Source organism: Columba livia, chromosome 32 (genome assembly GCF_036013475.1).
Source record: "Columba livia isolate bColLiv1 breed racing homer chromosome 32, bColLiv1.pat.W.v2, whole genome shotgun sequence".
NCBI lineage: Eukaryota > Metazoa > Chordata > Aves > Columbiformes > Columbidae > Columba > Columba livia.
In genome coordinates this window covers 1-12,276 of record NC_088633.1, presented here as the reverse complement: position 1 = coordinate 12,276, position 12,276 = coordinate 1, and the positions used below count along the sequence as shown (strand labels likewise).

General features: G+C 55.2%; 1 protein-coding gene across 1 annotated transcript in view; it reads right to left on the bottom strand.

Moving 5' to 3' along the window:
- PPP1R10 (protein phosphatase 1 regulatory subunit 10) overlaps window positions 1–12,270 on the bottom strand; it is a 42,586-nt gene extending 30,316 nt beyond the window's left edge. Inside the window, exons 1-8 of the mRNA XM_065044169.1 lie at window positions 12,262–12,270; window positions 9,905–10,023; window positions 6,870–6,956; window positions 6,605–6,740; window positions 2,545–2,596; window positions 2,379–2,456; window positions 1,131–1,301; window positions 943–1,045 (exon numbers count right to left, since the gene is read on the bottom strand). Of these exons, the coding sequence (XP_064900241.1) occupies window positions 943–1,045; window positions 1,131–1,301; window positions 2,379–2,456; window positions 2,545–2,596; window positions 6,605–6,740; window positions 6,870–6,956; window positions 9,905–10,011 (734 nt within the window). The 5' untranslated portion in view covers window positions 10,012–10,023; window positions 12,262–12,270. The remainder of the gene's footprint in view (window positions 1–942; window positions 1,046–1,130; window positions 1,302–2,378; window positions 2,457–2,544; window positions 2,597–6,604; window positions 6,741–6,869; window positions 6,957–9,904; window positions 10,024–12,261) is intronic.
- Between the last annotated feature and the right edge of the window lie 6 nt (window positions 12,271–12,276).

Below are 12,276 nucleotides of genomic sequence, written 5' to 3'. Positions count from 1 at the left end.
TGTCCTGAGACCCCAAAACTGTCCCCACAACTGCCCTGAGATCCCAAAACTGCCCCAAAAGCCCCAAAACTGCCCCAAAACCGCCCCCAAAACTGCCCCAAAAGCCCTAAAACTGTCCCAAAACCCCCAAAACTGCCCCAAAACTGCCCCCAAAACTGTCCCCAAAAGCCCCAAAACTGCCCCAAAACCCCCAAAACTGCCCCCAAAACTGTCCCCAGAAGCCCAAAACTCTCCCGAGAGCCCATAAACTGTCCCCAAAACTGTCCCCAACCCCCCAAAACTGGCCTGAAATCCCAAAACTGTTCCTAAGTCCCTAAAGCTGTCCTGAGACCCCAAAACTGTCCTGAGACCCCAAAACTGTCCCCAAAACTGCCCCAAATGCCCCAAAACTGTCTCCAAACCCCCAAAACTGTCCTGAGACCCCAAAACTGTCCCCAGAACTGCCCTGAGACCCCAAAACTGCCCCCAAAACTGCCCCCAAATCCCCAAAACTGCCCCCAAAACCCCCAAAACTGTCCCCAAAACTGTCCCCAAACCCCCAAAACTGTCCCCAAAACTGTCCTGAGACCCCAAAACTGCCCCCAGAACTGCCCTGAGATCCCAAAACTGTCCCCAAAACTGTCCCAAAACCCCCAAAACTGCCCCAAAAGCCCTAAAACTGTCCCAAAACCCCCAAAACTGTCCCCAAACCCCCAAAACTGTCCCCAAACCCCCAAAACTGTCCCCAAAACTGTCCTGAGATCCCAAAACTGCCCCCAAAACCCCCAAAACTGCCCCCAAAACTGTCCCCAGAACCCCAAAACTGTCCTGAGACCCCAAAACCGTCCCAAAATCCCCAAAACTGCCCCCAAAACTGTCCCCAGAAGCCCAAAACTCTCTCGAGACCCCATAAACTGTCCCCAAAACTGTCCCCAACCCCCCAAAGTGTCCCCAGCCCCTCACTTCTGCCTCTTGATGGGCATGGGTTTCAGGTTGTATTTATCGGCGGTCGCTGACGAGTTCATCTTCTTCACGGGCGCTAACGAGGGCGTCTCCATCTCCAGGCCTGTTTTGGGGTGAAAACACCATTAACAGACCCCACCACAAAGCACGAACCCCCCAAATCCCCCCAAAAGACCCCAAATAGGTACCGGTGGAGCGGAATTTGGCGTGGCTGGGCGCTGTGGTTCGCTGCGATTTGGGTTTCTCCCGCTTCTTTTCGGGAATTTCCTCCGTTTTCGCCTCGGTTTTGGTTTCTTGGGGCTTCTCCTGCGCGGGTGTTTTGCTTTTGGTTTCCTCTTTGCGCTTTTTCTTGTCGCGTTCTGGGGGAAAAGAGGCAGGAAAAGGGTCGGGGGGTGTGCGGGGTCACACATTGGGGTTGGTACTATATTCATCAATGAGTTGGATGAGGGAATAGTGACTGTGCTGGTGACACCGAACTGGGAGCAGTGGTGACAATGGGAGCTGTGCTGCCACCAGAGACCTGGGCAGGCTGGGGAGGGGGATTCAATGCAATAGAACAAGTGTAGAGTGTTGTATCCGGGCAGAACAGCCCCAGGGTCCAGTGGAAGTTGGGAATGGGCTGGTGGAGAGGTGACAAGGGACCTGGGGGGCCTGGGGACAGCAGGGGGACCATGAGCCAGCACTGGGCCCTTGTGGCCAGGAAGCCAACGGTACCTGGGGGGGTTAGAAGGGGGTGGTTGGTAGGTCAGAGAGGTTCTCCTGCCCCTCTGCTCTGCCCTTGAGTAAAGGGTTTAGTTCAGATACTATCACAATATACTCGGGGAACTCATACATACATGTGCATATATATATATATATGTATATAGTAAATGCAACCACACCCCCCTGAGAACGCCCCATCTCATGTGATGTGGGAAGCTAAGCAGGGTCGGGCCCGGTCAGTACTTGGATGGGAGACCAGCTGGTCCAGAGAGGTTCTCCTGCCCCTCTGCTCTGCTTTTGAACAAAGGGTTTAGCTCATATACTATCAGCATATATTTGGATATACTTCGGGAACATACATGTGTATGTACGTACATATATATATATATATGTATACAGTATATGCAACCACAGCCCCCTGAGCACGCCCCATCTCATGTGATGTGGGAAGCTAAGCAGGGTCGGGCCCGGTCAGTACTTGGATGGGAGACCAGCTGGGTGCAGAGAGGTTCTCCCGCCCCTCTGCTCTGCCCTTGGATAAAGGGTTTAGTTCACATACTGTCAGGATATACTTGGGAAACTTATATATATATGTGAATATATATGCATATAGTATATGGAGCCACACCCCCCTGAGAACGCCCCATCTCATGTGATGTGGGAAGCTAAGCAGGGTCGGGCCCGGTCAGTGCTTGGATGGGAGACCAGCCCTGAGGATCTGGGCTCTGACTCACCGGCCGGCTGCGCGCTGCTCTGCGAGCGGATGACGCCCATCCAGTCGCTGACCAGGATGGAGGCGAGACGGCGCAGCTCTGCGGGGAGAAATGGGGGGAAATGGGGTTTTTTGGGGGGTTTGGGGGTGTTTTGGAGGGTTTTTTGGGGGGGGTTGGGGGTACTGACCTTCATCGTCGCTGGATTTGCTGAGCTGCTTCACCAGCTTGGCTGTGTTGTTCTGCAAGGATGGAGGAGGTGAGTGTGTGCGGGATAAAAGGTGCCCAAAGGGGGACAAAAGGTGCCCAAAGGGGGACAAAAGGTGCCCAAAGGGGGACAAAAACCATCCTGGGAACAGAAAAGTGACCCCAAGGGGACACTAAAGCATGTTTGGGGGACTGAGAAGTCACCCTGGGGACACAAAAGGCACCTTAGGGGACACAAAAGGCACCTTAGGGGACACAATGACCCCCCTGGGGACACAAAAATCACCTTGGGGGACACAAGGACCCCCCTGGGGACAGTAAAGTCACCTTGGGGGGCACAATGACCCCTCTGGGGACACAAAAGCCACATTGGGGGGACCCAACAGCCACTCCAGAGGACACTAAAGTCACATTGGGGGGCACAAAGACCCCTCTTGGGACACAAAAGCCACCCCAGGGGACACTAAAGTCACCTTAGGGGACACAATGACCCTCTGGGGACACCAAAGTCACCTTGGGGGACACAATGACCCCCCTGGGGACACCAAAGTCACCTTGGGGTACACAAGTACCCCTCTGGGGACACAAAAGCCACCCCAGGGGACACAAAAGCCACCCCAGGGGACACAATAGTCATCTTGGGGGACACAAAGACCCCTCTGGGGACACTAAAGCCACTCCAGAGGACACTAAAGCCACCTTGGGGGGCACAATGACCCCCCTGGGGACACAAAAGCCACCCCAGGGGACACAATAGTCATCTTGGGGGACACAATGACCCCCCCGGGGACACTAAAGTCACCTTGGGGGACACAAGGACCCCTCTGGGGACACAAAAGCCACCCCAGGGGACACAAAAGTCATCTTGGGGGACACAATGACCGCTCTTGGGACACAAAAGCCACCCCAGGGGACACTAAAGTCACCTTGGGGGACACAAGGACCCCTCTGGGGACACCAAAGCCACCCCAGGGGACACAAAAGTCATCTTGGGGGACACAATGACCCCTCTTGGGACACAAAAGCCACCCCAAGGGACAGTAAAGTCACCTTAGGGGGCACAAAAGCCACCCAGGGGACACAATGACCCCCCTGGGGACACTAAAGTCACCTTGGGGAACACATAGACCCCTCTGGGGACACTAAAGTCACATTGGGGGGACACAAAAGCCACTCCAGAGGACACTAAAGTCACACTGGGGACACAAAGACCCCTCTTGGGACACTAAAGCCACCCCAGGGGACATAATGACCCCTCTGGGGACACAAAAGTCACCTTGGGGTACACAAAGACCCCTCTGGGGACACAAAAGCCACCCCAGGGGGCACAATAGTCATCTTGGGGGACACAAGGACCCCTCTGGGGACACTAAAGCCACCCCAGGGGACACTAAAGTCACCTTGGGGGGCACAAAGACCCCCCTGGGGACACAAAAGTCACCTTGGAGGGCAAAAAGACCCCTCTGGGGACACAAAAGCCACCCCAGGGGACACAATAGTCACCTTGGGGGACACAAGGACCCCCCTGGGGACACTAAAGCCACCTTGGGGGGCACAAAAGTCACCCAGGGGACACAATGACCCCACTGGGGACACAAAAGTCACCTTGGGGAATACATAGACCCCTCTGGGGACACTAAAGTCACCTTGGGGGACACAAAGACCCCTCTGGGGACACTAAAGTCACATTGGGGGGACACAAAAGCCACTCCAGAGGACACTAAAGTCACACTGGGGGGCACAGTGACACCCCTGGGGACACAAAAGCCACTCCAGAGGACATTAAAGTCGCATTGGGGGACACAAAAGCCACCCCAAGGGATACTAAAGTCACCTTAGGGGGCACAAAAGCCACCCAGGGGACACAATGACCCCCCTGGGGACACTAAAGTCACCTTGGGGGACACATAGACCGCTCTGGGAACACAAAAGCCATCCCAGGGGACACAATAGTCACCTTGGGGGACACAAGGACCCCTCTGGGGACACAAAAGCCACCCCAGGGGACATAATGACTCCCCTGGGGACACAAAAGTCACCTTGGGGGGCACAATGACCCCCCTGGGGACACAAAAGCCACCCCAGGGGACACTAAAGTCACCTTGGGGGGCACAATGACCCCCCTGGGGACACAAAAGCCACCCCAGGGGACACTAAAGTCACCTTGGGTGGCACAATGACTCCCCTGGGGACACCAAAGCCACCCCAGGGGACACAATAGTCATCTTGGGGGACACAAGGACCCCTCTGGGGACACAAAAGCCACCCCAGGGGACACAATAGTCACCTTGGGGGGCACAAAGACCCCTCTGGGGACACAAAAGCCACCCCAGGGGACACTAAAGTCACCTTGGGGGACACAATGACCTCCCTGGGGACACCAAAGCCACCCCAGGGGACACAATAGTCATCTTGGGGGACACAATGACCCCCCCGGGGACACTAAAGTCACCTTGGGGGACACAAGGACCCCTCTGGGGACACAAAAGCCACCCCAGGGGACACAAAAGTCATCTTGGGGGACACAATGACCCCTCTTGGGACACAAAAGCCACCCCAGGGGACACTAAAGTCACCTTAGGGGGTACAAAAGCCACCCAGGGGACACAATGACCCCCCTGGGGACACCAAAGTCACCTTGGGGAACACAAGTACCCCTCTGGGGACACAAAAGCCACCCCAGGGGACACAAAAGCCACCCCAGGGGACACAATAGTCACCTTGGGGGACACAAGGACCCCTCTGGGGACACAAAAGTCACCTTGGGGGACACAAAGACCCCTCTGGGGACACAAAAGCCACCCCAGGGGACACAATAGTCATCTTGGGGGACACAAGGACCCCTCTGGGGACACTAAAGCCACTCCAGAGGACACTAAAGTCACACTGGGGACACAAAGACCCCTCTGGGGACACAAAAGCCACCCCATGGGACACTAAAGTCACCTTAGGGGGCACAAAAGCCACCCAGGGGACACAAGGACCCCCCTGGGGACACTAAAGTCACCTTGGGGGACACAATAGTCACCTTGGGGGACACAAGGACCCCTCTGGGGACTCTAAAGCCACCCCAGGGGACACAATAGTCACCTTGGGGGACACAAGGACCCCTCTGGGGACACAAAAGTCACCTTGGGGGACACAAAGACCCCTCTGGGGACACAAAAGCCACCCCAGGGGACACAATAGTCATCTTGGGGGACACAAGGACCCCTCTGGGGACACTAAAGCCACTCCAGAGGACACTAAAGTCACCTTGGGGGGCACAATGACCCCCCTGGGGACACCAAAGCCACCCCAGGGGACACAATAGTCATCTTGGGGGACACAAGGACCCCTCTGGGGACACAAAAGCCACCCCAGGGGACACAAAAGTCACACTGGGGGGCACAATGACCCCCCTGGGGACACAAAACCCCCCTGGGGGACACAAGGACCCCTCTGGGGACACTGAAGTCACATTGGGGGGACACAAAACCCCCTGGGCACACAAAAGCCACCCCAGGGGACACTAAAGTCACCTTAGGGGGTACAAAAGCCACCCAGGGGACACAATGACCCCCCTGGGGACACTAAAGTCACCTTGGGGGACACAAAGACCCCTCTGGGGACACTAAAGCCACTCCAGAGGACACTAAAGCCACCTTGGGGGACACAATGACCCCCCTGGGGACACAAAACCCCCCTGGGGAACACAAGGACCCCTCTGGGGACACTAAAGTCACATTGGGGGGACACAAAACCCCCTGGGCACACAAAAGCCACCCCAGGGGACACTAAAGCCACCTTGGGGGACACTAAAGCCACCTTGGGGGACACAATGACCCCCCTGGGGGACACAATGACCCCCCTGGGGGACACAAAACTGACCCTAAGACAACAAAACCAAATCAACTTGGTAACACTGAAGCCGCTGAGCGGAGCCAAAACCCACAATGAGCAGACACCAAATCACCCGGGGGAGCCTAAAACCACCCCGAGGGGACCCAAAAACCACCCCGAGGGGACATGAAACACCCGGGGGGACCCCAAAATGTCCCCACCTGCTTGAGGTGGTCGACGGTGAGCGGGAGGTGCTGCAGGGTGAGCAGAAGCTGCTGTAGGAATGGGACGTTGTTGGCGGCTTTGGAGCTGGTGAGCCAGGCGTTGAGCAGCTTGTACCCCCCGATGCGGATGAACCTGCGGCCAGAGTGGGGAAAACAGGTCAAATTTGGGGAAAATCGGTCAAATTTGGGGGGTGGGGGGGGGGGGGAATGGCATGGAACAGCCCAAAATACCCCCCTCCCAAAGCATATGGGTTGTTCTTACTTGACCAGGATCTCCTGCGCCCGCGTCTGCAGGAGGATGTTCAGGTAGATGCAGCGACTCACCATCTTCTGCGAGTCCTTCATTAGGCTAATTAAGGAAAATGAGGTGTTAGACCCCAAATGTGTGAGTGAAAGTGGGACCACAAGTGTCCCCAGAGCCCAAAACTGGGACCCAAAGTGTCCCCAGAGCACAAAACTGGGACCCAAAGTGTCCCCAGAGACAAAGAACTGGGACCAATAGTGTCCCCAGAGCCCAAAACTGGGAACAAAAGCATCACCCAAAGTGTCTCCAGAGACCAAAACTGGGACCCAAAGTGCCCCCAGAGCCCAAAACTGGGACCAATAGTGTCCCCAGAGCCCAAAACTGGGACCAATAGTGTCCCCAGAGGCCAAAACTGGGACCAAAAGTGTCCCCAGAGCCCAAAACTGGGACCCAAAGTGTCCCCAGAGCCTAGAACTGGGACCAATAGTGTCCCCAGAGCCCAAAACTGGGACCAATAGTGTCCCCAGAGCCCAAAACTGGGACCAAAAGTGTCCCCAGAGCCCAAAACTGGGACCAATAGTGTCCCCAGAGACCAAAACTGGGACCAAAAGTGTCCCCAGAGCACAAAACTGGGACCAAAAGTGTCCCCAGAGCCCAAAACTGGGACCAATAGTGTCCCCAGAGACCAAAACTGGGACCCAAAGTGTCCCCAGAGCCCAAAACTGGGACCAATAGTGTCCCCAGAGCCCAAAACTGGGACCCAAAGTGTCCCCAGAGCCCAAAACTGGGACCCAAAGTGTCCCCAGAGCCCAAAACTGGGACCAATAGTGTCCCCAGAGACCAAAACTGGGACCCAAAGTGTCCCCAGAGCACAAAACTGGGACCAATAGTGTCCCCAAAGCCCAAAACTGGGACCCAAAGTGTCCCCAGAGCCCAAAACTGGGACCAAAAGTGTCCCCAGAGCCCAAAACTGGGACCCAAAGTGACACCAAAAGCGTCTCCAAACCCCAAAACTGGGACCAAAACTGGGACCCAAAGTGTCCCCAGAGCCCAAAACTGGGACCAATAGTGTCCCCAGAGCCCAAAACTGGGACCAATAGTGTCCCCAGAGCCCAAAACTGGGACCAAAAGTGTCCCCAGAGCCCAAAACTGGGACCAAAAGTGTCCCCAGAGACCAAAACTGGGACCAATAGTGTCCCCAGAGCCCAAAACTGGGACCAAAAGCATCACCCAAAGTGTCCCCAGAGCCCAAAACTGGGACCAGAAGTGTCACCAAAAGCATCTCCAAACCCCAAAACTGGGACCAAAACTGGGACCAATAGTGTCCCCAGAGCCCAAAACTGGGACCAATAGTGTCCCCAGAGGCCAAAACTGGGACCAAAAGTGTCCCCAGAGGCCAACAGCGCCCCCACAAGTGTCCCCAGAGCCCAAAAACTGGGACCCAAAGTGTCCCCAGAGCCCAAAACTGGGACCAAAAGTGTCCCCAGAGCCCAAAACTGGGACCAGAAGTGTCACCAAAAGCGTCTCCAAACCCCAAAACTGGGACCAAAACTGGGACCTAAAGTGTCCCCAGAGCCCAAAACTGAGACCAAGTGTCACCAAAAGTGTCTCCAGAGCCCAAAACTGAGACCAATAGTGTCCCCAGAGCCCAAAACTGGGACCCAAAGTGTCCCCAGAGCCCAAAACTGGGACCAATAGTGTCCCCAGAGCCCAAAACTGGGACCAGAAGTGTCACCAAAAGCGTCTCCAAACCCCAAAACTGGGACCAAAACTGGGACCCAAAGTGTCCCCAGAGCCCAAAACTGGGACCCAAAGTGTCCCCAGAGCCCAAAACTGGGACCCAAAGTGTCCCCAGAGCCCAAAACTGGGACCAATAGTGTCCCCAGAGCCCAAAACTGGGACCCAAAGTGTCCCCAGAGCCCAAAACTGGGACCCAAAGTGTCCCCAGAGCCCAAAACTGGGACCCAAAGTGTCCCCAGAGCCCAAAACTGGGACCCAAAGTGTCCCCAGAGCACAAAACTGGGACCCCAAGTGTCCCCAGAGCCCAAAACTGGGACCTAAAGTGCCCCCAGAGCCCAAAACTGGGACCAATAGTGTCCCCAGAGGCCAAAACTGGGACCAAAAGTGTCCCCAGAGGCCAACAGCGCCCCCACAAGAGTCCCCAGAGCCCAAAAACTGGGACCCAAAGTGTCCCCAGAGCTCAAAACTGGGACCCAAAGTGTCCCCAGAGCCCAAAACTGGGACCAATAGTGTCCCCAGAGCCCAAAACTGGGACCAATAGTGTCACCAAAAGCGTCTCCAAACCCCAAAACTGGGACCTAAACTGGGACCTAAACTGGGACCTAAACTGGGACCTAAAGTGTCCCCAGAGCCCAGAGCTGAGACCAAGTGTCACCAAAAGCGTCTCCAGAGCCCAAAACTGGGACCCAAAGTGTCCCCAGAGCCCAAAACTGGGACCCAAAGTGTCCCCAGAGCCCAAAACTGGGACCAATAGTGTCCCCAGAGCCCAAAACTGGGACCAATAGTGTCCCCAGAGCCCAAAACTGGACCAAAAGTGTCCCCAGAGGCCAACAGCGCCCCCACAAGTGTCCCCAGAGCCCAAAAACTGGGACCCAAAGTGTCCCCAGAGCACAAAACTGGGACCAATAGTGTCCCCAGAGCCCAAAACTGGGACCCAAAGCATCACCCAAAGTGTCTCCAGAGCCCAAAACTGGGACCCAAAGTGTCCCCAGAGCCCAAAACTGGGACCAAAAGTGTCCCCAGAGCCCAAAACTGGAACCCAAAGTGTCCCCAGAGCCCAAAACTGGGACCAGAAGTGTCACCAAAAGCGTCTCCAAACCCCAAAACTGGGACCTAAAGTGTCCCCAGAGCCCAAAGCTGAGAACAAGTGTCACCAAAAGTGTCTCCAGAGCCCAAAACTGGGACCCCAAGTGTCCCCAGAGCCCCAAACTGTCCCCAAAACTGGGACCCCAAGTGTCCCCAGAGCCCCACAGCGCCCCCCCCAAGTGTCCCCAGAGCCCGCGGTGACTCGGGGGCCGATTTTGGGGCCGAACCTGAAGATCTTGGCGATTCCCTCGGCGCTCTTGACCTCTCCATCGCGGCCCAGGAAGCAATCGAGGCCCTTGAGCAGCTCCTTGGGGTCGATGGGGCCCGAGCCCATGGCAGGAACAACCTGGGGGGGGGCGGGGGAATAGAGAGGAGGGGGGGTCAGGACAGTGGGGACACCCTGTGCCGCCCCCCCCCGGCCACGGGCCCCCCCAAAACCCCCCCCCGAATTGCAACCATTTGGACACAACGGCGACGCCGAACGCGCTCCCTGGAAACGCCACGAAAAGGGGGAAATCGCCCCCAAAAAGGGGGAAATCGCCCCCAAAATGCAACCAGGGGGGGACACAGACCCCCCCCCCCCCCCCACCCAGGGAACACTAAAGTGTCACAGACCCCCCCACCGAAGTAACAAAGTGGCCCCTGGTTGGGGTTTAATTGGCGCTGTCACCCCAGGGGACAATTGGGGTGGGACATTGGGGGTGACAACCCACCCCCCCCCCCAGGAGGAGTTGGGTGGGCCCAGTGCCCTCAGTTTTAATTACACCCCTCTGGTTTTAATTACAGCCTCCAATTTTAATTATGCACCCCTATATTTAATTACACCCCCCTAGATTTAATTACAACCCCCCTAGTTTGAATTACACCCCCCTAGTTTTAATTATACCCCCCCTAGATTTAATTACAACCCCCCCTAGATTTAATTACAACCCTCCTAGTTTTAATTACACCCCCCTAGTTTTAAATACACCCCCCTAGATTTAATTACAACCCCCCTAGATTTAATTACAACCCCCCTAGTTTTAATTACACCCCCCTAGATTTAATTACAACCCCCCCTAGATTTAATTACACCCCCCCTAGATTTAATTACAACCCCCCTAGATTTAATTACACCCACCCCCCTAGATTTAATTACACCCCCCCAGTTGAACTCCAAGGGTTAATTAACAAGCCGGCGCTTAACGAGGTGACGGCGGCAAAAAGGGGGGGGACGACGGCGCACGATTTGGGGGTGTCACCCCCCTCCTCCCAACCCCATTAAACCCCCCCAATTAGCGCTTGCTATTAATTAGCAGGGCGGTCAATAAAGCCAATGACCCATCAGGCCCTTGACCCAGATCTGGCCTGACCCGCCAAAGCGGATTTTCCTCCTCTTGACGTCACCGGTGGCTTAATTAGCACTAATTAAAGCTTAATCACAGCTTGGTTTTGCTAACCAAGGTGGAAAGGACCTGGGCTTGTTATTTTTTGGGGGGGGGGGGGGGGGCACTAAAAAACACCCCAAAACACCAATATTTTGGGGCGCCCTGTTTTCTCCTCTTGGTGAAGCCTTAATGAGCCAGAGCCTCGTTAAGGCAATCCCCCCCCCACCCTGATTAATTAAAGGATACAAGCAGCAGAACCCCCCCAAATTGGGGGTGGTTTTTTTTTGGGGGGGGGGGGTCACTGAGCCCAGGCCCCTCTGGAAAAACACAAGAACAAGTTAAATCCAGCACAACCCCCCCCAAAATGTTCCCCCCGAACCCCAAATCTGAGCTTTTTAGCACCAAAATGCTTCGTTTGGTGGCTTTTTGGGGGGGGGGGGGGGGGGGACACAGGGTGTCCCCCCCCCACCATTATGTCACTGCTTGGCCAATGGGGTTGAGCCCCCCCCTAAATACACCCAATTTGGGGGGGTTTCCCCATTTTAAGGGGGGGGAAAAAGCACCAAAAAACCCGCAGTTTGGGGGGGGGGGCGCCTAAAACACACCAACCCCCCCCTTGTTGGGGGGGGGGGGGATCACTTGAGACGCCACTTTAAGGCGTTTTTTACCGAAATCACGCGTTTTTTGGGGTAAAACCCGACTGTTTTGGTGAGGGGGGGGTGGGCGTGGAGACCCTGAAATGATGGGTAATGGGGGGGGGGGGGTGGGGGCAAAAGGGCCCCCCCCCCCAGGGAAATGCCACCACTGGCACAAAAAGGGTTTTGGGATGCGCTTTTTTTGGGGGAAATACGGTAAAAAAGGGTAATACGGTAAAAATGGGGTAATACGGTAAAAATGGGTAATACGGTAAAAATGGGTAATACGATAAGAATAGGGAAATACGGTAAAAATAGGGAAATACGGTAAAAATGGGGAAATACGGTAAAAATAGGGAAATACGGTAAAAATAGGGAAATATGGGCAAGGGGTATAATTTCACTATCAAATTTAAGGTTGTTTTGAGGCAAAATGCTTCAAATTTGGGGGGGTTTTGGGAAGGGGGGGGCATTGGGAAATGGGTGTAAATCACCAAAAAGGAGCACTAGATGTTTTTTGGTTTTTAAAAGTTGTGAAATTAATGAAAATTGGATTAAAAAAAGGGGGTTTTGTTTGCTTACCCGGCGCCTTTTGCT